The 27,556-nt window shown below is 35.8% G+C and overlaps 1 protein-coding gene across 6 annotated transcripts in view; it reads left to right on the forward strand.

The window, feature by feature from the left end:
• Nucleotides 1-27,556, forward strand: part of LOC145668127 (PMS1 protein homolog 1-like) — a 153,356-nt gene that overhangs the window by 57,200 nt on the left and 68,600 nt on the right. For all 6 annotated transcript variants that reach the window (XR_014127976.1, XR_014127975.1, XM_081735686.1 and 3 more), the window contains 5 exons: nucleotides 6,746-6,938; nucleotides 14,314-14,452; nucleotides 17,296-17,496; nucleotides 19,495-19,686; nucleotides 20,840-20,967. Coding sequence is in view for 4 of the 6 variants with exons in the window: in XM_081735686.1 (XP_081591812.1) it covers nucleotides 6,746-6,938; nucleotides 14,314-14,452; nucleotides 17,296-17,496; nucleotides 19,495-19,686; nucleotides 20,840-20,967 (853 nt within the window). In the remaining 2 variants the exon portion in view is untranslated. The remainder of the gene's footprint in view (nucleotides 1-6,745; nucleotides 6,939-14,313; nucleotides 14,453-17,295; nucleotides 17,497-19,494; nucleotides 19,687-20,839; nucleotides 20,968-27,556) is intronic.

Below are 27,556 nucleotides of genomic sequence, written 5' to 3' on the forward strand. Positions count from 1 at the left end.
AAAACAGAAGCTAAAATTTTTAAGTCAATGTCAGAAGTTTCTTGAAAATGGAACTATATTGAAAATGATCGAAAGAAGTATTAAGTATGGTGTTGTATGTACAGTTTCTTGTTTGAACTTCACAGTTATCCTTCAAGATACTTGTAAGGCGGAAAATCGGATGAATACATTACTCACCTACCTACATGATAATAACCACATATTTTCAACTCAAGCAGATGTGGCAAAACAGCAATACACCCGATTTCTTTCAGATACTTAAGTCCATCAGCAGCTCAAGGAATTTTCTCTTGAAAATGATAATCTTTGTCAAGTGTACGCAAACATATTAACAGACAACAAAGAATATAAGGAATTGTGGTCTGTCATGAAATTAACACTTAGGCTTTCGCATGGTAACACGAATGTTGAAAGTGGATTTTCTATTTACAAAGACTTAGTAGTGGAAAATTTGCGTGAAGAGAGAGTTATGGCTCAAAGAATGGTGTATGACTCAGTTTATGTAGAGGGTGGTCCATTAAAAGTGAACGTGACCAACAAGATGCTTCAATATGTACGTTCCTCCCACTCAAGATATACAGATGCTGCATTACAGAAAAAGAAAAGTGAACAATCAGATGAACGTAGAAAGAGACTGCAGAAGAGACACATTCAGTCTCAAATAAGAGAACTTGAAGTTAAGAAGTCCAAAGTTATTACAACTTTATCTCGCGAGGAAGCAGACATTGATAAGAAATTACCAGACTTGCGAAAACTTTTGTAATTATTTATCATCAGTGCAGAAAGCTCTCTTGACAGACAGAAAATATATATCTGTAGTAAGTCTTACAAATAGTCAAACTGATGATAAAATGTTTTAGCTTCTGAATCCGTCCATTAACAACTTTAACGATTGTAAATGTTTACTATAATTACTTGTGTGAAAAGGAAAAATAATAGAATACTTGTAGTAATAAATAAAAATAAACAGCCATACCCCATCCAGGGTGAAACGTAAAGTCAGGCTCAGATTGAAAATGGTGAGCACTTTCATAAATTCATTGGCAACATTTTTTTTCAGAAAATGTACATAAATAGCGTACAGGTTATTTTCATATTGTTTTTAAAGTTGCCAGATTTCACTTTTTGCCTTATCCGGCTATTTGGTAGGAAACATTTCATAATTTAAAAAAAAAGTGTTGTTTCTTTTCCTTCATGTGCAAATTCTGTTTTTCTGTGCACCGGTACAAATATGTGCTACAAAATGGTGTACCTGGAAATTTCTGAGAAGTGACCTGGAAAACCTGGAAGAGTCAGGGAATTTGATCATGGGAAAATGAGTGGGAACCCTGTGTACTAACCAAAGTGTAAGTGAAGGGAAGATGTATAATGTTCTTGAGTAGCTCTATAACAAGAATATAGTTGTAGCTGCCAAAGCTGAAAGAGTAAAACATCAATTTTACAAATTGTGTGTTTCAGCAATAAAAGAGAAGGAATTCGAATCATTTAATGTATACACAGATAGGTTAAATGTCTTTTATTACAGTCTACTTAATAATTGTGAATTCGTTAATTTGTGGGACATAATTACAATGTTAGTTGTCCTTTCCCATAGATATATTTTTGTTGAGAAGGATTCTCAGTTTAACAATGACATGCTGATGGAATGTATGCATGAAGAATCTTCGGTAAGTTTACGAGTTGTTCATGATACTATACAATGTACTGGACGGCGCCTTGGTATTTATATAGACAAAAATGCTTCAGTACGTACTTGGATCATATGGACGTTATGAAGAAGCCACGCAAAGGAAAAGGACGAAAACCATAGCAAACGAATTAAAGAAAAAGGAAAATAAGCGCGTAGCTAATTATATCACCATTTTAGAAAGAAAGAAAAAAAAAAAAGAAGCAAACCTTTCATTAGAGTCTTCCATTAAATGCAAAATTTGAAATATGAAACTGAGACCGTGAAATCATCTCTAAAATGAACTGTGGAAACTAAGGAAACATGCAGTAGTAATTTGTTTAGTGTGAAGTTCCATAAGAGAAATTATTTATGTGGGACTGCAATCATAAGTACGATACTGTAATTTTATTGTAATGAAAGAGATACCGGTATATCAAAGATTTAAATCTTGTTACTTGTGTATTTACAAAAAGAAAAGAAAAGTGAATGGAAAGTAGTGGGTGGATGTTGTGGAGAGCCTTCCATTGATTCTTCTTTGGAGGAAGGAATTATATGTGGAAAATAATAGATTTTGCCTGGAAAACCTGGAATTGTCAGGGAAAATCGATTTGAAAAATTGCTGGCAACTCTGAGGGCGTAAAACTTTTTATTTATTTCCTAACTCCGTACCAGGCATCATCCTACGTATACGTAACAGCCCTATCAGTGCATGAAGAAAATCAGAACTTCAGTTGTTCGTTTCCATTTAACATTAACTATATGGTCAGCAGTAGGCAAAACCTCTGCTGGTACTAGTAATTGTAATATATACATTGGTGGAAAATTAAAAATGTCCAGAAACTATGGATCCACGTAAAGGCAATTTTATACACACGTACGTAATGTTGTATACTGTACATTATATAGGATCTTTGGACATAATATATAGAATGGATTCATATCAGTATGCTCCTCCAGTTTCAATGCAGATCTGCATTCTGGCGTTGGAATGGTCTTGGAAGTGACGGATGTCATCATGTTTAATAGATATAGATCTGACGATCATGCAGGCCAGAAGAGAGAACGCACGCCTTGGAGAGCGCATTGAGTAGTATAAGTGGACATTGTTATGTTAGAAGGCAACATATAGTTCCGTTGGTTAACATTTCTTATATAAACAGTAGAGGCGAATAGCCATTGCAGGTTATGGTTCCCACAGCATGATGTTGATTCCTATTGTGTTCACACTGCGTTGCTGAAGAAAATCACATCTGAAATCATGTACTAGCAACCTGCGCGAACGCAATATATACAGCATTACTTACTTCCAGGATATACCACTATATGTAAATATTACACAAGTACTTCAATTCATATTTGTATTTATTTTATACGAATTTTGAACTGAAATACATATTCGAATTCCCAACGAAATAGTTACACAAAATACATAAAGACATTCAGTTTTGGTGGTGGTGTTTTTACTTTGAAATCATGTGACAGTTTTTCGTTTGAGTTGTGCTACTAGTATCTACCTTTTAAGCACACTATTTTCAGACTAATTGGAATCGTCAGTTGCAAACATTTCAGTTCCTCATTTATGCTTACACGCACTTCTTTTGACCAATCTCTTAATTGTGTACACTTTTACTTTATACATATATATATATAAAGATGCTACTTTAAAATAGCTTTTCGCATTAAAATTAATGCTATTTCTGTATGTTCTGATGTGTTACCCAATTTACACTTTACCAAATTCCGCTATAGTTTTTAAATGAAGGTGAATTAGTTAATTAATTGGAGTTTGCTAGGGGATTTTTTTTATATATCGTAGTTTGATTTATCTTTATCTCACACTGAATAATGTATGTCCATAATGATTGTCTACTAACCTAGCATTGTTCAATCTTGTAGTGTAGGTAATAGTATCGGCTTTGTAACTTATTAAATGTTCTGTATAAGACGTTACAGTAGCCGAAGTTATTAATTACAATTGTAAGATAGAATACTGCTAGGTAAGTAGATACCGTTATAAAGGCAAGATTACAATGTAGTTACAATGTATGTTCAATTTATTTCTATTTACTTAACTGTATATTCGCTCTTACATTAATGCCTGATGTGTAAATCAAAAATTTTGGTTGGCTAGATTATATTGTGGGTCTGCGAACAAAAACTTCTTCATTTTTAGTATAATTTAAGATTGAAAACCAATGTTATACACAAAAAAGAAGAAGGAATTAATGATATCGCATGAATTAAGAACACTACCAGGGTGTCTATCGGTCACGAAAGTCGAGAAAAAGTCACGAAATCACGAAACGATCATGAAAGTCAATAAATTTAGCTTTTGGGTCACGATTTTTTAAATTTGTACAAATATAAGTAGAGACTGGAAAATGTTCCGTAAAACGTCAGAATTCACTTCCAAAAGTGCCTGTGGTCGCCTTTAGATGTTACCAAATCGCAAGCAAAGCATGCTTCTATCCCATGCATGGAAATTTGGTCTAATTCGCACCCAAATTCAAAAGAGCGATCGAGTTGTTGCCTTTCTTGAAGAAATATGTCAATTAAGCGTCATCAAAACCTCCGGACACACAAAATTTTCATGTTCTACAGAAGTTTTTTTAGCGGACGACTTGCCTACAAACGAAACTTTCATTCTTGCAACCAGTAGCATTAGAACTAGTACACGGACAAATTTTCAATCGGACAAACCTCTTTTACCATTCATGTTTGATGAACTGTATTCTGTGGTCCGCAGTATTGGTAATCGCTTCTTGAAAAAGAGTGTAATGTCTTCTGTTATAACAGCCAAGCAACTGATAGTTGTGGATGTGACAAAGACATGGATGTGACAAAGACAGAGAATCTTCTGGATGTTAGACCAGTGGATATTGGGTTTGGTTCAACAGTGCAGCATGCTAAGGAATACGAGAACTTGGAATTCTTTTTTTCAGAAAAGATTGCAGAAATTTTGTTGTTTCTTTGTTTACATTATTAGTTAATCAGAAATCACCATTGCGCAAGGTTATGGTGAGAGGTGCCTTTCTCCGTATGTGATGACAAATAGTTGTTTGAGAGAATCTGTATTAGTAGTGCTATACTGGAACTGACCTTGAAAAGCCATACGTCGAAGTAGGTGAAATTAAGAAAAGTTATTTGTTGCCGTGTAAATATATATATATATATATATATATATATATATATATATATATATATATATATATTCAAGAAGTATGTAAATCGTTTAATTGGAAGAAAGACAGGTTACATGTATTTCTTACGAAAAGTTTCAGTCATGATGAAAAACTTCTAGAATTTTCTAAAAGTATGCTTACAATGTTCCATGGAAATAGTGCTGTAAGAAAGAGGATTTTCTGTTAACAAAGAGTGTTTAGTGGAGAATCTTTCTGAACATTCTTTGATTTCCCAATGTTCCGTATATTGGGAAATCCATTGGAGGTTTGCGTAAGGTATCGGTAACAAAATCTATGATCATGGCTGTGAGAAATGCTTCGTTGAAACGAAGGAAGCTCTGACGCAGAAACGATATGAGGAACACGAAAGCCAGAACAAAATCAAGATGGAAGCAGAATATCTTAAAGAGTTGAAGGAGAAGAAAAGGAGATTGTTACAACAGACCGAAGAGGACATTGAAGCACTTCAAAAGGAAATCGAAAAACTCAAAAAAGGGTAAAACAGTATTGCCAACTTAAAAGAGAGATAGAATCCATCAGTACAAATCAGTGTGACATTTTTGAAGGATTGCTAAGGATTTGTCAGTGTATGTAGATCAATAAAATTACATGGTATTTAGATATGTAATTTTAAGTTTAGTGGATTTGTGAGTGTTTGCTGTTGGTTAGTTACCGAACAACACAGACATTACATTATACAGTGAATATACTGAAAGTGATGTGAGAAGACATAAAGTTTTTATTGCTCCAGGGAAAAGCTTTTGAAAGTAGAAATAAGATAAAGATAGGTACTACAGAATATAGATACTGTTTTTGAATGTTATGAAATTTTATAATTTGATAAAGAAAAAGTCACGAAATTTCATTTTGGAATTTTAATAGATATCCTGAATATCTTTCAGTGAAGTGTTTTCGTTATTGGTTCGCGTGTGTATTGGGCACTTCCTGTAGTGCAAATTTTCAACACTGACGAGTACAAGAAGCACAAGAATAAAACCCAATCCCGTAGATGGTGGCGCGTAGTACAGATGCTTCTTTGTTTATATCAGATAGTGAACGAAATCAACTTCTAGATAAGTGCATAAGTTGTAACCGTTTCTGATAGGTTGTTGGTGAAAGGAGTGATTCACTGGCAGTTCCTAGAACCTAACCAAACCATTAATGTAACTTTCTATGTCAACAGCTGGAGAGAGTGCACAGAGCATTGCGATCGAAGAGGCCAGGCCTCATCAATCGTCAAGAAGTCATCATCCACATGATAATGTTAGACTGCATATGGCTGCCATGACATGCTAGAAATTAATGAACTTTGGTTGGGAGGTGTATTCCATCCGCTATACTCCCCCGACTTGTCTCCTTTAGAATATCCCTTGTTTTACTTATTGTAGAACTCCTCTTCTGAGAAAATCTTCGATAATTTGAAGGCTGTCAAAGTTGGCTTGTGTGAGCTCTTCGATTTCAAACCTTTGTATTGGCGCAGAATTTATTTTATCAGAAAGATCTCAAGATAAAATCAATAATGATGGTAACTATACAGAGACCTAAGTAAGGTACATTTTATGTTGTTTGCACTTCATCTGCACATCAGAAATGGGTAGAACTTTTACATTAGTCATTTTCCAATTGTATTTCTAGTTACATAAATCTATCGTACTTCGATTGGAATTTTAACCCAAAAGTAATGACTTACGTTTAAAGTTGTCAATTTATTTCCTCTACCTATTTCTCCATTATTATTATTATTATTATTATTATTATTATTATTATTATTATTATTATTATTATTATTATTATTATTATTATTATTATTATTATTTCTTTTGGTGCATTCTTAAAATTTCAGAACCATCTGTTTTTTTCTGAATTTTTTTATTTTATTTATTTTTTATGTCAGTCTGGTGCGCAGATGCTTGTTCCAAATACAAAGATGAATGTTGAAGCAGCGGTTCGTTCGAAAAATCACTGTCCTGCTAAGAAGAAAGTTGAAACTGTTGATATTTCTGTGATAAATCATAGCGTTTGCAGTCAAATGGGGAGAAAAGAAATGCGAGCGTTTACAATATTTTCAAAGGACGAAAGACGCAAAAGTACGTATAGATTTCTTTTAATGTATATAATAATTAGATGCAAGTATTAATCTCTCTTTTTCTGGTATTCTATCTTGATTTATCAATTATATCTTAGTAATGGAGCTGGTGAAACCTAAGTTCGTAGAGCAGGCTTAAATGATTTTGTGGGTCGTTCAATATATAATTTTCCCTAAGCTGTAAAATATTTATTTTTTAAGATTCATTTGTAAACTATACATACATATGTAGGTGGGTCCTTCCTCACTTCTCCATATAATCCCCATTGAGATTCAGGTATTTGTCTCAGCGTTGCACTAATTTGTTCAAACCCTTTGCAAAAAATCAGGGCTCTCGGTATTTAGCACGATTCTTACATTCCGCTTCACTTCTTCACCAGCACTCGGTCGAAAAAGTGTAACACGCTTTTTCAGGCCAGCCACCCTGAATGAGGTTTTCCTGGGTTTTCCTCATTCACACCAGGCAAATGCTGGGGTGGTACCTAACTTATAGGTCCCAGGCCCCTTTCTTCCTTCCCTTTCCCCGGATTGTGTGCTCGCCGAGGGACGTCATCCCTCTAATCGTGAAGGGCTAAATGGCCTTAGATGCCGAAAGCCTAAAAATCTAAAATCCTAAAATCCTAAATCCTTCTTCACCAGGTAACAGAAAACCAGCTCGCTTATGTTAAACCTAAACTCTTCGTCAGGGAAACGCAATTCGACATAAGTGACCTGATCTTTTCTTGATGATAACGCCCACCCCCACTCGGAACGCCAATAAGACACATAATTGAAGAATTAAGGTGAGAACGACGCGGTCCATATAGCCTCAGTTTAACGCCGAGTTACTTCCATCTTTTTCCGGTGTTAAAGTTTGCATTACAAAGTGAACGTTTCGAAACAGATGAAGAAGTAAAGCGAAATGTGAGGATCATGCTAAATAGTCTAAGCCCTAATATTTTACAAAGTGTTTCGGACAAATTGGTGCAACCGTGAGACAAATGCCTGAATCTCAATGGAGATTATGTGGAAAGGTGAGGAAGGACCCACCTACACACGTATGTATAGTTTACAAATGCAACTTAAAACACAAAAATTTTACAGCTTAGGGAAATTTATATGTTGAACGACCCATGTATCTGTTGAGGACTTACGTGTGTTTACAGAAATAATCATGTACAGACGTAATATTAACATTCTCAGGTATTTTCACAGGCATTCTACTTACAGATAACTGTAATTCCTGAAAGCTTCTTGCACTACTTTGCTTTCGGCTCTTCCCTGGAGCCTTGATAACGAAGGTTAAAAACAGGAGGAGAAAATAATAAAAGTGCCAGGAAAGTAAAAGGAACGAACTCACCGTGGCAGAGTAGTGCATAGAAACACTTTTTCGAAGCTGCTGGTCACTCATCTAATGGAGAAACAGTACGGTACGCTGTAACATGGCGGATATAGTTCGTGTATTCTTTTGTTCAGACGTGATAGGTTCAGCTCATATTGTAATTTTTATTTTTATGTCAATGTTTTATGTATTTCCCAGTATCTCTGAGATGTTATTTAATCCGTATTTTGAGGTTTCCTTTTGTCATATCCATGTAACCCTCATCCTAGCAACTGCATTTTGTTTCACACTTGGGATTTTTCATTGAGATCAGTGTAGTAGCTCTTCAATTGGGTGATATTCTTTTCCACATTTTTTTTGAGGGGGGGGGGGGGATTGGTTAACGCAGTACGAAAACCGTATTGTGTAAGGAATCTTTATTTAATGCAGTTGTCAGTCTGGGGTACATTGGCAATCCTACTTAAGTTCATTGGTTCCGATTTCAGTTCTAGCGGAACATAAATTATTTTTAACCTGTTTGTACCAACTTAATAATATGGAGTTTGGATATCCATTAATGGTGCCTAGCTTTGGCAAGTGGTCATATCTGACTAATAAGATAAGTCGTATAACTACGGAACAAAAGTATTTCCATATATTTGCTTTAGTCACTGCCGGATGAGTTGATTTGTAATATATATATATATATATATCTGGAATTGCTGCTGCTTCTTCTCTTTCCTTCTACCTCAGTTGTTACCTTTTTTGTATAGATTATATATTATTCTTCGCTTCTTGTAGTTTATTCCTGCTTCATTGAGAATCTTGAGCATTTTACTCCATTCTACATTATCAACCACTTTTCCTAGATGCACAACTGCTACGTAAATTATTCTTCCCACTCAAACTCTCTCTTCTAGCAATCCTCTTAATGTTAATATTTCTTTCCTTTTCCTCTTTTCCTTCTAAATCCATATTAGTCATCTGCTAGTAATACTTCTATCTTGGATTCCAATCTTTTGTAGTTTATCTTGTCAAGATATTTGAAACATATGTAAGCAAGCTTATCGTTCTGTGATTCTCGCATTTTTCAGCACTTAACTGTTTTTGGCTAATTAATTTATACAATTTATACTAAACTTTCTGTCCCTTACTTGATGTGATTTCTGCTGGTGCCTCATCTACACGTGGAGCTTTTCCATGTTTTAAGTCTTGTAATATTTTTTTGTCATACTCAAATCTCAGTATGAAGTTTTCTCGTGCTAATTCTTCTACTTCCTCCATTTTTTTTTTTTTTTTTTATAAAATTCTAATTTCATAGAGCCTTTCTAAATATTTCTTCCACGTTTTCATTTTATCTCCAGTTTAGTCATTGGTCTTCCTTTTCTATCTTTTAGTACATTAATTGTTGGTCTCCGTGGTTTGAAGTTCCTTTTAACCTTCTTATAAGCCATATCTACTCTTTTTGTATATACTTTTTTATTTCTTCACATTGTTTTATCCACTTCTCCTTAGCAAGCCTGCGTTTACGAATGATCTGATTTCGTATTCTTTTATACGGCGTCCTTGCCTCATTGTTGTTGATATTCTTCAATTGCTTTCTCTCATCCATTAAACTCAGAATTTTCTCAGTGATCCATTTTTTCCGTGCTAGTTTTTCTTCGTTACCTAATACTTTTGCGGTAGTAAGCAGGCCGGTTTTATGAATAATCATTCCTTGCTAATTTCTTTTTTCGTTGATTTTTGTACTATCTTTCTCTCTTAACTTTTTTGAATTTGTTTTTTCTTCAGTTTGCCTGTAAATCTCTTGGCATTTTTCACGTATAAATTCGGTGCTTATGTTTCTTGAACAAAGTATTTGCTACTGCTAGCTTGTTCTTCGTGCAAAATTCAATCAGTTTTTCTCCTCTTTCTTTGCGCTTTCCTAGTCCATATTTTCCTATTGTATTTCTTTTTGGGCCTACAATCGCACCCCAATGTTGTACCAGAATGAGATTTTCTTCTTCCTTTACACCTTCCATGATGTTTCCAATAGCTTCATAAACCTCCTCTTCTTCTTGATCATCGTGCACTGTTGTTGGCATAGTACTGGTTAATAGTTGTATCCGTTATTTTGGTAGCTGGTTTTACTGCTATAGACACTGTCGTTTACTTCGTTGTAATTTCATACTTGTCGTCCTATCTTCTTATTCATTATAAATCCAATTGCAGTGACACCGTTTTCTGTACCCGAGTTAATAATTCTATATTCACCTGACCAAAAATCGTATTGTATTTTCCATTTTACTTTGCTGATCCCCACTATATTCACGTTCAGTCGTTGTATCACTTTCTTTAGATTTTCTACCTTCTAGCTATGCTTAGATTCCTGACGTTCCATCCTTCAATATCACACACATTCAAAGATCATAAATTATAAGTTATTTCCGAAGTTTTGTTAAACTCTAATAAGTTTTGTGAGAGTTATCATGGAACAGAAGGGCAAACAGAGAAACACACAAATACCAATTGAATCGAATGGTAGAAGTTTGCTATGTTCGCCTTAACTTCAGTTGATTCTTACGAGTCTTCACTAGTCATATCTCTTCTTCGTGTATTAGGATGGTACAAATGAAATATCCTGTTTGACGTCTGGTGGGAGATTCACTCAGCAATACAATACTATACAAGGATTGAGTAAGGTCACGCGTGTAGTGTCACAAATTCTGTGCACGTCCGATTAACAGACTTGGGTACCCAATCAGGAGGCTGCTCATTGTTGAACGGAGTTACGGAGTCATATGAAAGTGCACGATGGAGAACATTCGAACTGGGACATTCTGCACAGTAAGCCGTAAAATAATAATAATAATAATAATAAATAATGCATTTGGACGAAGAATGGTGAATGAACGCACTATTCGCCATTCATTTTTCAAATTTCGTTGCTGTGACACAGCATTGCAAATTGAGCCCCGTGCCCATGGGAACCGACCAACATCATGTTCGGAGGGGCTCCGAAGTAATACCGTGGAAGCAGGCCGTAAGAAAACTTATTCTATTGCGGATGAGGTAGGTATACCGTCTATTTCAGTGACTACCATTCCTTGAGACATATCGAAGTCTTAAGAGCGAAGATCTTTACTAATGATCGGGCGATGCAGTTTGCGGTTAAGGACTTGTTTTCGCAGACTCCAGCCTTCTGTCGCCACAGAATCCAATCGTTGCCTGAGCAATGTCAAAAGTGTGTGGTTGGCTGTAGACGGCGACTATTTTGATTAACCAAGAATTACAGTTTTCATATTTTGTGTTTTGAAATTACGCACTTGAGGTAGACATTTCATTCGCACCCACCTAATCTGTGACACATAATATCGTTAGTGTCGCTTTAATTTATCCTCTTTCTTTCATTCATTTTATGATATCTTTAGGAAATAAATTCCGTTAATAGTGCCATTAAAACTGTTTTTATTTTTATTTCTGCAGTTTGCCAAATACAAGACAGTGTTTGTGTATAATGCAAAGAGTGAAAAATGCGACTGGAATGAGTTTCGAATGTAGGTCTTCAGCTTACCATGCTGTTGCATTAACCATTAGCTATCTGGAGCACTTACCATACACTTCTAATCTGTAATGATTACTGCGGATGGCAAAAGAAACCAACGTGATAACCAAGCTCGGGAATAGAACTTGGAATCCGTTCAGCATTTGTGCATTGATAGCTTCGCTAATATTGACCTGAATACATACAAAGCAACTTACATACAAATACTATTTCCCTGCAAATTGTGATGTGATTCAAACAAATCGAAGTTTTGTTCCAACCTCACCACAAACAACCGCAATAAACCACTATATTAGAAGTTACAGAATAAGTAGCAACTTCAGCAAGAGACGTTTGCTTGAAATAACATAATATAAAGAAACTAATAATAGGCGGACCATGTACAAAATAGACAACGAGAGGATCAATGAATCCAATGCATCCGCAGTTCAATTTGAATATATTTGACAAGTTTAGAACAGCTTCACACTTACGTTGTTAGGTTTCGGTTAACAAGATTAAAAAAAAAAAAATGTTCTTAAGTAGGCGGCTTTTTGTAGCGTTCGCAAAGCGTTTTTATTGTTTGGAATACGCTGACCATGTATTTAAATATGGATGGCTAATCACACACACGATATCAATAAAAACGCGGAGAAAACGTCAGCTCGAGCGTATTTGGTGCGTTTCGGAACAATAGACCGCCTGCTGTTTAAAAGATGTCTAAAGGAAGGAAAAAAGGAAAGACGTGTTGTCAGGCAAGAGGGTTTTAGCAAGAAACAGCTGCTTGCAAGATGCTTTGTGCAGAGTAGTGGAACTCTGCTACTATAGATCTGGACTTGGCAAAAAAGGAAACCCTGACTGGTTCACAGTATAATTTATAACTCTGGCGAAAGTAAAGTTACCGAATAGCCACCTTGGTCGCGTTCGCTCTAGGGGGTAACGCTTCGAAAACACATTCTCAAATAGCCACAGACTAAGTAGTAATTAAATACAAAACGTGATACAAGTCCGATTACTCCATAGATACTTAAGCACGAAGATATGTAGGTCTCACTATTTCGTGTCCATGTTGAAGAATAAAGTATCGCTCTTCCCCTTTCTCTCAAGAAGCCCTGCCCACGGGTCTGGAACCCAGGTGTGAAATATAATCTCAGAACCCTCAGTACGTGAAAATTTTTATTCTTTTCGTCTGCACATGTACTCTCATTGTCTGAAGCCTTATCATGACGTATTAGCAGAGTCTGTGAGAGCACGTTATTATCTCTTTTCCCACGAGTGAGGATTAAACGTGAATAAAGAGCACATTCTAATGTAAAAGAAAGAAAATGTAGAAATGAAACGAAATGCAATTCTTTATGTCCATTGCACAAAATAAAATGAATGTTCTCCAGATTAGTTCATAACATTAGTTCGTTTTTCTTTTTTTCTCTCTTTTTCTATTTCTTCTTCTTTTCTATTCCTTTCTGATACATGTGTATGTACGTATATATTATACACAATCACTTAAGTATGTGCATCATTTTATCTATACATAGTCAATCAAAGGAATGTATTTTATATGTTATATATAATCAAGATTGATTTCTTTGTTTCTCTCTCCTTGTATAGTTTAACATGTCTTCAGCATTGTCGTTTGTTTATTTTATATGTAATAAGTTTAATTTTCACTTTTAATGTCTTATTTTCTTTGTATTGTTCTGTATGTCTGTAACTCTTTAACGTTGCCTAAGTGTATATATCCTTTTCATTCTCGTTGTAAAAAATAAAATTAAAAAAAAAAAAAAGACTGTGAGATCCGATTCTAAAAGAGAAAACGTAAATGGTTGAGTGGAAGAAAAGGTTATGCCTTAACTCTGCCATTTTAAATAATAAATAAATAAATAAAAAACAAAGATCTCTATAAATGTTGATCAGTTTTCAGCAATTTATGCCACATCTGATCCTCGGTCCATTCGGATTTCGTTAATCTGATTTTTTGTTCGAATTTGCACCTTTAGAGGGTAGATTAAAAAATACTTATTTTTCTATTTCTCATATCAAACTTTTTTTCTGAAAATGCTCTTTCGTAAGCATACCTGTTTTACATAGGTCAATATCCAAGAGGAAGCCTGTCTCATGCTCAGACCAATACAAGAAAGAAAGATAAATTATCTTTTTATAGAAACATTCTTTTAGCCAAATTAGGCATTAAGCTTACAGCAGAAATAAGTAATGAGTAAAATGTTAACAATTTAAGTTAAATGTACTACATAAGTAGTAACAAGTACAGAAACGTTACAGTTTTTTTTTTCTTTCTGTATACATATTTAATAAACTGAGTAGCACTAAAATACTGAGATACATATACATTCGTACAGAATTTTGAGACGATTTCATAGTGATTAGGATCAAAAATTAAAAATGTTGTGTTAATGACCAATTGGGAAAATAATATTGAGTACTTAAAACATTCAATGAATTTAACGTTTCGAAATTTTACTTGTCCCTCTGTCATATTTCTTGGTATTTTTTTTTAATAAATATATTATTTGTTTTTATTTTTTATTTGAGTAGTTCTGCTAGAGTTCCCAGGAATTGACTTCACTCGAGTTGGAAGTATGCTGGCTGAAAGATGGAAAGCACTACCAGAGGAGGAGAAACAAAAATTTGAAAAACTCGCACAAGATGCGGAAAGAGAAAAAATAGAATCAAAGTAAGAAAAACAATATTTTAATCCCAAAGTAAAACGAAGTGTCCATCTATGTATTTCGTTACTACTTTGTCTTTTTTCATTTTCTTCCAGTTTTACTTTTTTTTTTTTTTTTTTTAATGCTCTGATATCAATTAATGATTACTGGGTCTATTTCGTATACAGGGTGTTACAAAAATGTGTCTCAATATTTTGGGAACAGATTCCTCACAGCAAAATAAGAAAAAAAAGTTAATATGGACCTGTGCTCAAAAGTTGATAGATAGTTTCGGAGTTATAAGGTGCCAAAAACCTGAAGCAAGTGAACTTGTCCACTACTATGAACCTATCGTAGTCCAGTCAAGGCATCAGTGAGCAACTGGTGTGTGAACTTCTCAAATATCCATGTTTAAGAATGCTGCAATACTTGCACATCAATTTTTAGAGAGGTAGCTGCAGAGTGATCAAGTACTCCCAAACAGCCTCTCTAAAAATGATTGTGCAAGTACTCGTTTCTCATCATCGCCGTCTCCTTCAGCCTAGCCGGTATAACCGTGGGACGTAAAACTCAAAGATTTCATTTCATTTCTTAACTGAATGATATTTGATCATCACGTTTGTTGACGCTGAAGATCTTGGTTGAATTCTTTGTCATAAATTCGGATTCTATGTTAAACTGTGGATTCCCTGTGCTGAAAAGAAACGTTAAACTATAAACCACCACACAGCCAACTCCATTATTTTTGGCTTTGTTTTTTTAAGTTCAATCTCCAGAATTGACTAATTAACATATTTTCTGGTGTATGAGACGCACTTTTCCACTCTTAACCCTAGAATGTATATGTGGGGTCTGACAGACCCCATAGTGATATTTAAAGTGCCTTGTGGTATAATAAATCTGCATCAAATCTTCATCTTTCGCGACATCTAATATCTAAATGTGCTTTAGCATCTTACGTAATTTTAGCCTTCTGCAAACAACAATTTCCGAGATGTCTGTTATTTTGCACCTGTACTCTAGGTTTCCATACCTGGGGTCTCTCAGACCCCAACAAGAAATAACTTTAATTACCGTTGTTAGATAAATGCATTTTATTGTCATATAAATCTGGACTTGAGATTTTACAGGTGCTTTATAAATTTAATTGTTGAATTAACTTCATTTTAGAGCATAATATTCATCTATCAAACGAAAACTCATCTATTTGACTATAAGGAGAACTCATTGTACTGGTATTTGTTTTGTGATTTTCTCTGTGTAGTCCTTTTGCTGCAAGTTTCCCAGATTATAAACGTATTTATGAACCTTGTTGCTAATAATAAACCTCATATTCATAACTTTAATATCCTACTCTCCTTTGAGGCAAGTTAGTGTTACATTATTACGTGTGAGTGTAGTTTGGTGTTAGTTTCAAGATAAGCCGACTAGCCAGTCAAAATGGGTTCAAGAAACTGGAATACGGAAGGTTCAGTGAGCCCAGAAGATAGTAACTTTAGACAAGTTGTATCAGAGTAGCTACAGCAGAAGGAGTTTTATCTTCTGAGGAAGGTCCTGAAGATAGCCATGAAAGTGAAGGAGAACGATACTTCGAAAATGCACAGGATAGTTGATACGTAACAAATAGCTCAAATGAAACAGAATTTTCTAGTGACAACGAAACTTTCTTCAGATTCAGAAGTCGGTGCATCAAGTATCTTAACCGGAAGAGATGGTACAGGATGATTTTCTACTCCCAAACCTATTACACAGACTTGTGAACACAATATGCTTCACACACACCCAGACGCAGCACGCGGCCTCAAAACAACTACTCCACAGGACGCATGGGAGTATTTTATTACACAAGATATGTTTGATGAAATTTTCTAATACACAGATCTTGATGGGAAAAGTATAGCTTCAGAAAAAAGGAAAGCATGGTAAAATGTTACTCCTACGAAGTTAAATGTAAGTAGTTAGGTGAATTCTATACTTCTTACAATAAAAATAACGAATATTTTTTGTCAAAATGAGAGTGGATATGTCAAAATAACATTAGTACTACTAGCACATAGTATTTATATGTTGTATTGATCTTAACATGCAGTTATAATTACTTCCAACTGAGATACACGGGGGTCTACTAGACCCCACCTACGTAAAAGTAGTTTTTTGAGTATGAGTCCTAGGGTTAAAATATATCTTAAAAATGGGGTGAATCTACAAAATAAAGATACGGATCGTTATATCTCTTTGTTAAGCCGAAAGGTTCTCTGAAACTGCCTACAAACATATAGGTCTATCTACTAGTGGGTTAAGACATCTTGATCGAAAGTGAACGAACAAACTCAGGTTGAATCTTTTCTTAAATGTATGATCAATAATACCGTTGATGAAAGTGAGGATCTTTTTCTGTATAAAGACGATGGTGATGAAGAAGAAGAGAGAGACGTCTACTCTAAGAACAACATGAGTCAGAGAAAAGGATTCAGCTGGCAGTGACATTAATTTTGCAGATTTCTAAAAGATCAATGCACTGGTTAAGAGCTGTTAACTTATTTTGTTAAATATTGTTTTTTCGTTAGTTTTATTTTGGAATTATTGTCATCCTTTTACTTTTAATTCTGCTTTCCCTTTTCTTTTAAAGACAAAAAAAGTTAGTCTTATAGTGTAAAATGCAGTAAACTGACAGCTGGATAAAAAAAAAAAAAAAAAAAGTTTGTCTTATAGTGTAAAATGCAGTAAACTGACAGCTGGATAAGATCTTTTAATACACGTATACTACTTGACCAAATACAATTATTGTACTATACAGTTACATATATAATGGAAGCTTGGTGTATGTTTTACATATATGTAATGTTTTTTTTCTTTCCCTGTTTCTTAGAATAAACAGGGACGTTGGAGAGAATGCAGATGCCTTCAACGTTAATACGAAGAAATCTGTTATTGGTATTAGAACGATGTTAGACAATATGGCCGCTATTACGAAGCCCACTGGAACAAGTAAAGGACCTAAATGGAAAGCAATTGAAGTTGATGCATCAGTAAATAAGCTTGCAAAGAAGTTACAAGATATTAAATTAAAGTAAGTTAGAACAGTAATAGTGAATTCTAGTTGTGTTCTGTAAGTATAAAAAATAAGAACATCACTACATAGCAAAATGGATGTTGATGGAAATTCTGTTAATCAAAGAAGTGCTGTTTTTGCATATGTCTCAATATTGTCACAAAGTGACACCAATCCTTTTCTGTAGTAACTCATTCATTAATCTTTATTCCAACGTCCTGCGAGCTTTTCATCATTCTTCATCTCGGATCATTTCTTGCTCTCTACATCCTTTTGTACTTCGTTTTGCCGTTATGTCCCTGGTACAGTACGAAACATTCGTAATAAACAAGACATGAAATTTTAGAGGTAGGCGGGGCCGCAGTGGCTAAGTGGTAGAGTGTTCACCTCTGGAGCATGGTGCCCTTGGTTCGATGCCAGCCCGTGCCAAGTAAGCTTTGTAGTAGACAAACACCTTGTGCGTGGTTTTCTTGGAGATCTCCCGTTTCCTCCCACTTTCTTCATTTTATTAATTTCTCATCATCACCGTCTCCTTCAGCCTAGCCGGCATAACCATGGGACATAAAAGTTAAAGTGTTCATTTCATTTTTCAGAGGTAGATCTCACACCCCTGGTACATGGGGCCTCTGGTTCGATCTCGTCTTGCACTAAGTGGACTTTGTGGTCGACAAATACAATATGCATGGGTTTCCTGAGGTATTTTCCCGCCTCTTTCCATTTCCTTCATTCCACCATTTCGTTCATTATCATCATCACGTTCTCTCTCAACCTCGAGATACATTCGTAGGACGTTCAACTTAAGAAACAAATGGTATTTTCACTCTTGAGACCTTCCCTCAGCCATTTACAATGGTAATGCATGGCTGGTTAGGGTGTGTATTGAGGAATTAACTCGTGAACGATAAATAGAAAACCCAGGTTCATTTCGCGGTCCAGTCACATTTTCCTCCTTGAATTTTCATTGAATTCACTTACATAGATTATAGTATTAAAAAAAAAAAAAAAAGTTGATACAGTAAAACCTGCTTTCAACGGGCCCTTTATTAAACGGAAATATTTCACGGTCCCATGAATTTTGGAGTACAAAACGTGTAAAAGTCCCTTCATTAAGCGGAAACTGTATTATGCGGACAACGGAAAGCAAAAGAAACCTTTAACGGAAAATTCTGAGTTCCGGACTACAGCATTTAGAAAATGTTTAGACATTCTGTGAGAGGGTAAATATGTATACATTATATGTCTGCGATAAATTCTTCGTTCTTTTGTTAAATCTTTTTGGGCATTGTTGACCTTCCCCAATCACTACTCATATTCACTCCCACAATTTTTCTTTAATCCTCTCACCTTAATCAAGAATCATACGGAAAGTCGGAAAGGAGAAGACGAGGTGAAAGAAGAAGAGGAATGCGGTACCGAGTTCGAAGAAAAGTGTAGAAAAGAGACGTATCAAGATGCTTTCAGAAGTTTAAAGGAACTACAACAATTTGCCTTACGAAAAAATGACTGATTTACTTAGTGCAATTTCTCAGGCTAAAGTGTGTGCGGAAAGTAGAGCAGCCAAGCAGCAATGTATACAGAAAACTCTGTTTGACTGCTGGAAAAAATAAAGAAAGCATGTGCATAGCATATTTTGTATTAATTTTAAACTTTTTGTGTATTAATTCGTAGAAGAAAGAAATGTTGTAATTGAAAGAGGCACGTAGAACATTTTCTCAGTATGTCCATTAAAGCATCTATTTAAAAAAAAAAAAAAAAAAGGAAACGTCTACCTCCATTAAGCGGAAACCTGATTTAAACGGAAATTTTTGCTAGTCCCGCTCGATTCCGCTAAAGGCAGGTTTCACTGTATTTTTATTTTCCATACAATAAAAGGACAGAAACTTACGAACATGCAACTCACCTTAGTGTCAACAGACAATTCAAGTGTATTTAATATGATAGTGTAATGTATTCAGAATCTGTGAAGTATTGTTAGATAAATTAACGAATTCTAATTTTACATATTAAACTTTCTAGGAATGAAAAATTGCCTGATATAGTCCTCCTTGGTCGGCTAAAGCCAAGTGGTACTTGGATGTATAGGAAGAAGGAAGAAATAGGTTTGTTAAGACATTTTGGTTTGCAAGAGATAGTAGTGTTCCATAAGTTAATGGAAGATTGCAACGTTCCATCGAGGAAGTTGGATGTGAGCTTAATGATTAATCCAGGGTATGTATATCTCATCCATAAATTGGCTTCCTATTTTCTTTCTTCGTTTTTCATAAAGCTAATCCTAATGTAATTCTCCCACTAAAATAGTTGGAAAATAGGTTTATGCAAACAGTTTCGTTGCGTTGAAAACTTTTTTGCATGAAAAAGTTGTGTTAACATACACGGAGTGTATACTAAATTTTAAAACTGGCATTATCAGAAAATAATGCAGAATAGAATTACATTGATTGGCTGCTAATCTTCAATATATGACCCCTCCTTGTTTTATACAAGCAATTGCGTAGTTGTATAGTTTCTAGATTCCTTTCTGGAAGTCCTCTTGTCCAACAGTATTGAGTTCCTTTGTCACAGCCCTTTAGATGTCCGGAATTGAGTCAAAACGTTTTCCTTTCAACGTCATTTTGACCTTTAGAAACAAGAAATAGTCTGCTGGGGCCAGGTCAAGAGCATCATTGCTATAAGCTGTTTGAATCATGTGCACGGTCTCCAGTGGCTGTTCTATCCAGTTTTACACAATACTTGACGGCTACTCTCTGCTCCACTTTACCATCCATAACGAACAATGAGAACATAGTTCACTGAAATCACTGTAACTCACAAAATTCGGAACATAAATTTGTGAATTCTTCACACAATGCACAACACACTGTGTACTAAAAGCTGTGTGGGTGTAGCGGTTATCTTATAGTGTTACCAGTCTTGAAATTTAGTAGACACTGTGTAGTGTATTTAAATCAGTTGTAGTATAATATATAAAATTTTGAAGCATAGATACAGTTTGTGATAAAAGAGAACATCGGGTTTTACATATAATTTGTGCAATATACCTCTAATGCATTCTTCAACTGTAACGCATTTAGTCAGCAACCAAACTTAAAGTACTGCAAATACGTATCCTCCAGGATACAAAAAACAGGAATTTGAAACAAAAAGATTTTCAAGAATGAGAACAATGTTAAGTATAATTAGATATTTGTCTTCTAATATTTCTATTGCTGTAATTTTAATAATAAAAAGTGAAATGCTTTTTTTCTTTCTTTAAAAGAAAAAAGAAAACGAAGAAAATAAAATATAGAAAAATTATAAGAATAATTGTCTTTTGTGTTTGAAAGTGTTATTGTAGATTTTTATGTAAATATTGATTTTTCAGGATTTTAGATTCAGATCTGTGGAATATTCTTATTAACTTGGAAAAAAATTATGATGTTTTGTCTCAGTCTACGAAAATTAGCAGTAAAGTGATAACGAAAAATGGATTCAGGATAGACATAAGAAACGGTAAGTATTGGTTCAAAAATTAAAAATTAAAAATACTTAGGTAGTAAACTTCAATTTCCACATTCTGTCTTCTTAAATTCTTGAGAGATTTTTGGAAAGAATGGTTTTGAATAGTCCTTTTCTTTGTTTCTGATTTCTGAATAACCATTTCAAAGAGCTGAAAATAAATCTGAGCCAGTTTATTAACAAGAATTAGGATTCGTGACCTTCTAACTACTTTATATTTTACCTGTTACATTGTTTTGGATTTGGAACAAGATTGTAAATATTGGAACGAATATGTAGGAAATACGAATATGTACGAGAAGGAAAAGACAGAAGATTTGAGGTTGTTTTATGTCTAAAACTTTACTGATCTTAAGAATAAAAAAATTCCTTAATCTATTTATATATCTTCTAGCTATCTTAACAGGTTAGTGGTTGCTTGTTATTCTTAACGAAAATGTGCCAGACTTTTATTTGTATTACATACCGATACAAATTCAATAAGGAATTCAGATGGAACCCACTCAAAATGTGGTTCTTTAGACTTTTGCTGGTGGTTTTTTAAATGTTGAGAACCTTATGTTACGTTGCTTTATGTATTTATCTATTTAGTCGATAGTTTTATTATTGCTATTGTTATTTTCAGGAATTAGAGAATAAAATTTACAAGATTGTGAAAATCATGTAAAATTATTTTGAATTTAATGAAATAGATTTGCACATGAAGGCAGTTTGTTCATTGCCAAATGTAGTTTGAAACTTTAATGAAATATTAAGTCAAATCCTTGTGGTCCAATGCCTAAATCGTTTCAAGAATTCCAAACATTGATGTCTCCGTTTTAGGGATTATTTCGTTATACTTTTAGGATATTTAGATGTCATCAATAATATTTTACATCAGAACTATGGTATTTTATGAAATAGCGTAACGTACCTTTCATTTCAAGAATTGCCAAGCATTAGAGATATTCAGATTTCTTCGTTCTGTTTTAAATAAATGCCACTTAAGACTTGAACTATAAAGGTAACGAAGAAAGTTCCGTAGCTTTTTGACCCACCACTTTCGAACATCGATATGTCACCTAAAACGTACCTGAAAGATTAAAGGTAGTTCCCATCAGCATCGACGACCTTATGCCAACGTTCTGGAAGGCCATGGATTCCATCGCGATAGAACTTGGTTGGCTGTGAAGCGAAGAAGGTATTGATTGCATTTTGCACCTCTACTAGGGATTTGAAGTGGCGTCCTCGAAGGTGATTGTCCAAGGAATGGAACAGGTAATAATCGGACGGTGCAGTGCCCGAGGAGTATGGCGGATGCAACAGTATTTCCCATGCAAGGCGTAGAATGGTGTCCCGGGTCATCCTAGTCACGTGGAACTTAGCGTTGTCCAGTAACAGTAGGACCCCTTTCCTATTCAGAAGTGCTTGAGAGTTTTGAGTTTTTCTTGAAAACGGCTCAACTGCTGACAGCACTCAGTTGCATTGATGCTCTGACCAGCTAGTAGCAGTTCCCGATGCACGATACCGCGAGCAGTCCACCAAATACACAGGAGGACCTTCTGCTGTAGTGCTGGTTTCTACTGTTTTGGGACCGGTTTATGGGATGCTAACCAATGATGACGGAGCCGTGGAGCTTCGGGATTTATTTCGGGAGAGGGGTCCAAATACAATTTAAGTCTAAATTATATGAAAATTTCTAAAATTGCCCTTAAAAGTAGACTACATTTGCAAAAAATTCGGGATTTCGGGGGTGTCCGGACCCCCAGGACCCACACCCTGCGTACGCCACTGATTCCAGTGATACCAGTTACAAGTTCACAACTTCAAGGACCTGCGTGCGCGGCCAAGTAAATGAGGAATGGGTGGATCCTTTAGACACGTGCTACGAGTGTACAGAATGCCTCGAAAACTACAACGAACTGTTTATCGGCAGTTAACGCGGTTTGAACGGGGCCATGTGGTAGGGCTGCGAGAGGGTGGATTTTTATTTCGTGACATCGCAGCAAGGTTCGGTGCAGACATCTCCACCGTATACAACTGTTGGAAGGAATGGTCCCGGGAACGCACTACTGCCAGAAGACCGGGTTCCGGGCCTTCCCGGTCTATCGGAGGAAGAGAGTATTCGCAGAATGGCCTTGGCGGATCGGAGGGCGTCTGCAGCCGAAATTCTCATCTGGTGTCAGCACAAAATTTGTTATGAATCGTCTACTTGATTGTGGGCTCCGCTGTAGACGTCCTGTGGAGTGTTTGCCGCTTACCCCGACCCACCGTCAAACCGTCTACAGTGGTGTCGCGAGAGAGCCCATTGGAGGGCGGAATGGAACTCTGGACTAGAGCCGTTTTTGTCTCGAAACCAGTGATGGATGTACACGAGTTAGGATGCAGCCTGCTGAACGCTTGTTTCCAAGCTGCATTAGTCGTCGTCATACCGGTCCGACGCCGGTGATTACAGAACCCCACTAGTGATTATTCCTAACACTATGACAGCGCACGACTATATTACAATGGTGATCGAACCCGTACATGAACAGCATGGGAGGTGGCATTTTGCTACAAGATAACGTTCATCCCCATACCTCAGCTGCAACTCTACGTGCTCTTCAAGATGTTAACGTGCTGTCTTGGCCGGCAAGATCTCCCGATTTGTCTCCAATAGAACATATGTAGGACATGCTTGGACGACGCCTCCGGACCCATCCTCAACCAGCAACGACCATCACCGATCTGACCATGCAGGTGCAGCAGGCGTGGAACGCAATCCCACAAGATGACATCCGACACCTCTATGATCGATTTCCTGGTCGAGTTATATTGTCATTGATATGTGGTGTTCGTTGGAAAACACACTCCATCAATACAGGTTCATCTTAATCTGGAGAAATGGTCATTGGCCATGAAACAAACGCCGGAGAGATATACTAACCCCGTATACAAAATATCCTTGTTGGAATGTGTAGTTCATAGGATAAGATCCTTTATGAAATTGAATTAAATTAAGTATCCAGTTTAATGTCCCACGATTATGCACCGACCTAAGGGAGGCGGTGATGAAGAAAGGAATGAAATGATGGAATAAAGAAAGTGTGAGGAAAGAGGAGAAATCCGAGAAAACCCACGCACACGCTGTATGTCTACTACCAAGCTCACTTGGCGGGAGCTGATATCGAACCAGGGACCCCACGCACCAGAGGTAAACGCTCTTCCACTGAGCCATCGCGGTCCCTATGACGTTCTGTGTTTTCATATTTCAAAACTCCCAGTATAACCCTTAAAATGTGGCATAGGGATTCCCTCTTTTGACGTCCCTCTCTCAAAATACTTAAAGATAACTGACAAATCTACACAAAATTTGCAATCGACCAGCTAAAACGACCTGTTTTAGGATGTTGTAGTTACCGAGATCTCATTGTCAATAGGAATTCGAAACAAACATGTAATTCTATCGTTGGAGACAATCATATAAACCTATCATTAGGGATAAACATATAAACCTAGCATTTTAATACAGTATATAGATAAATGTATAGAATATACCGGGTGAGGCATTTAAAACTGTTTTTGGGAATATCTTGAAAACTACAAATCGGATTTTAAAAAGTTGTGACAAAAGTTGTTCGTCTCCAAGGGGGACATCCTATGATACGGGGGAAGAGAGGAGAGTCTACTTTGATATTGTAAATAGAAACCCTAATTTTTTATTTGCATATTCTGATTCTCCGTTAAAAAATACGTAACATTTGTATTGAACATTTTTTTTTTTCGTTGCGTGATAGATGACGCTATAATCGACAACAAAATCAAAATGGGTATACACTGGTTAGGGATGGGCACGAGTCGAGCTCCAAGTTTTGAGCCGAGTAACTATTTATGAACTCGAGCTTCTAGTCGAGTCAAGTTTGATAAATGGCTTGCTTGCTCAGGTCGTTTTAATTCGTTTTGAAATTTTAGCCTGAGTACACTGCAAAGCGAAAGTCATGAGAAATGTAAACAGTAATGCGGAATTCCTTTCGTGTTGCTCACGAGAGGGGACAGTGGTCGCATCTAGTCGCGTCTCGATAAAAGACAAGGGATTTTTCTAACGACCTTAGTTCGGTTCGGCTCAACTAAGCCGATGTCCAGAACGAGCTCGCTTGAGGTGAGCCATCGGCTCGGTTGAGATGATCCATTTCCTCCGTTTGGTTGAAAACTCGCTCAGACTTGCACCGTTGACACCGTTGACAAATAAGAAAATCGTTCGAAATGTTGACTATTTTTTGCAATTCATTCTTTATCATTTAAGTTACCGTCTATGATGCATGGACTGCGACTCGTTGTATATGTAACTCTTGCAATGTGTATTGCAGAAAACGGGCACCATTTTAAACATTTGTTTCAGTAAACAATGGAGATGTGTGAGAAGCAATTAGACTCTCCTAAAACAACCACCACGATGGTGAGAGGCAAGAGGACTCACCTGAAACAAGCACTCCGATGGTGAGGGTCCATGACATATGGGCGCGAGACGTTTGGGCGCAAAACCTTTTATACAAATAGATTTATGTACCTACTAGAACCCGGATGTTTAGGCACTAAAATATGAAAATAGGCACTGGAAATTTCGAAAAACTTCCACAATAATTTTGCAAAAACTAAAGTAACATCTTGAACACAGCAAAGTTCCTGCACGTCGTGCACAACTTATTTCTACCAGTTAAAAAAAAAAAAAAAAAAAAAAAAAAAAAAAAAAAAAAAAAAAAAAAAAAAAAAAAAAAAGAAGAAGAAGAAGAAGAAGAAGAAGAAAAAGGAAAGAATTGCAGCACCCTCGACTGTCCGGGTCGCTAGTGTCCGATCTCCGTATTATGCGGTTTAGTTTTGTGAGAATATTTCTTTTTAATAAATTAAGACAGATGTAATAAGGACATGTAATTTGTGTAAACAAAACATTTTCTTTGGTATACAAAACATTTTCTTTGGTTAATGTTCAGTTATTTTAAAGATGTGACTTAAAATATGTACAATAATGCACATATTTTCATTTTTGCATTTTCTTTTTTTTATAATAAATTATTAAAACGCATGGTACAAGACAAGAAAGGCTTATTAAAGTACTGGCCTGCACCAAGAGGTAGACAAAATAAGTAAGACCTGGTTTTAGAACAAAAATGATGTTTTTAATACTATGAATGGGTGGTTTAGGAAGTGAGTATTTATTGAATGCTTTTTTGTTATTCGATATGTTCATTAGGCCGAATAGTTGAGACTATTGTATTAACAGAAAGTTATTTCAGAGACCAAACAATTATCTCGGTTTTTCGCCTGTTAATATAATATCAAGTAAAAATAAGGGTGTAAAAGATAAGCTAATATTGGCTGAAATTATACAAAGAGCGCATACATTATAAACACATACAGAAGGAGAAAAATAACATCTCTGGCTGCCGTTCTGAATTAGTCAAATATGTCAAGTCACGTTCCATTCTTTCCTGGGGTTTCAGTTTAAAAAGAAAACAACGTTGCTTGGGTCAGTTGCAGCATTTTGTGATTCAGTTTTCGTTAACGTCAGGAGCGGATTAAGGGCGAAGCCAATGAAGCCCAGGCTCCGGGGCCCCCAAAAATTCCTTTCTTTAATATTAAAATATAGCAATCAACTTATTTTATTATAGGCTTCAGACCCATACTAATTCTTTTCCGCTCGCTATGCTCGCGGTATCGATAGAGTTAAGTCTTCTTCCATCAGCGTCTTCATGATACTTATTTTGTGAGGGAGGGAGCTATTTTGGGCCTTTATTACAAACTCAAATATTATCTTGTGGTGACAATTAATTTGAAATATCTCTGTCATTACTTAAAGCAAATCTAGGAGGTTTTCCGAATCTCCTTAACAATAAAACTTAAAGTACATGGAAATATTACCGCATAGTTTTTGATATTTCGATAAGCCTGTGAGGCTGTGGAAGGCACCAAAGAAAATTTATGCGCTAGAATTATTCGTAACATAGGGCCCCCTTGAAATAGTCGGCTCCAGGGTTCTAAAAGTCTTAATCCGCCCTTGGTTATAGTCTCTCTTTTTCGCACCACTTTTACATTTTATCTTAGCATTTACATTAATCTTACCGTCATTACTATAATTCATATTGAATAGAACACATTAACATCTGTCTTCCACGACTAAAAAGACGTATCTGGTGTTTCGGTAATTAATTTATAACTGTCTGAATTAAAATTTTGCTCTTTAATGTAAGAAAGGGTGAAAAATCAAACATGAGGAAGGAACGGGGAAAAGGGAATAGCACCCCTATACAGTTTTGTACTCAACAATCTTGGAATATGGTGACTTTATTTCTTTCTGCTTTTCATTTAGAACCCTAAAAACACACATACATAAATTTCTTCTAAGCCTTAGTCCAAGATCAATGAAGTTCAAAAGCACTCCGCCATTCCACAATAACAGTAACTAGGAAGATTTTTTAATTTAAAACATCGCCGGCTTGTAAATAGACCGGAGTAGGCGATGGTTTAAAAATTAAATCAAGTGTATGTTTCTAAAGAAATGTTAACTGGCTCGTTGGAATTTAGGACAGAATGGCAGGACAAAATGGCAGGGGACATAATGGCAGGAAAT

The sequence above is a fragment of the Thermobia domestica genome, chromosome 13, assembly GCF_964235325.1.
Source record: "Thermobia domestica chromosome 13, izTheDome1.hap1.1, whole genome shotgun sequence".
Classification (NCBI taxonomy): Eukaryota; Metazoa; Arthropoda; class Insecta; order Zygentoma; family Lepismatidae; genus Thermobia; species Thermobia domestica.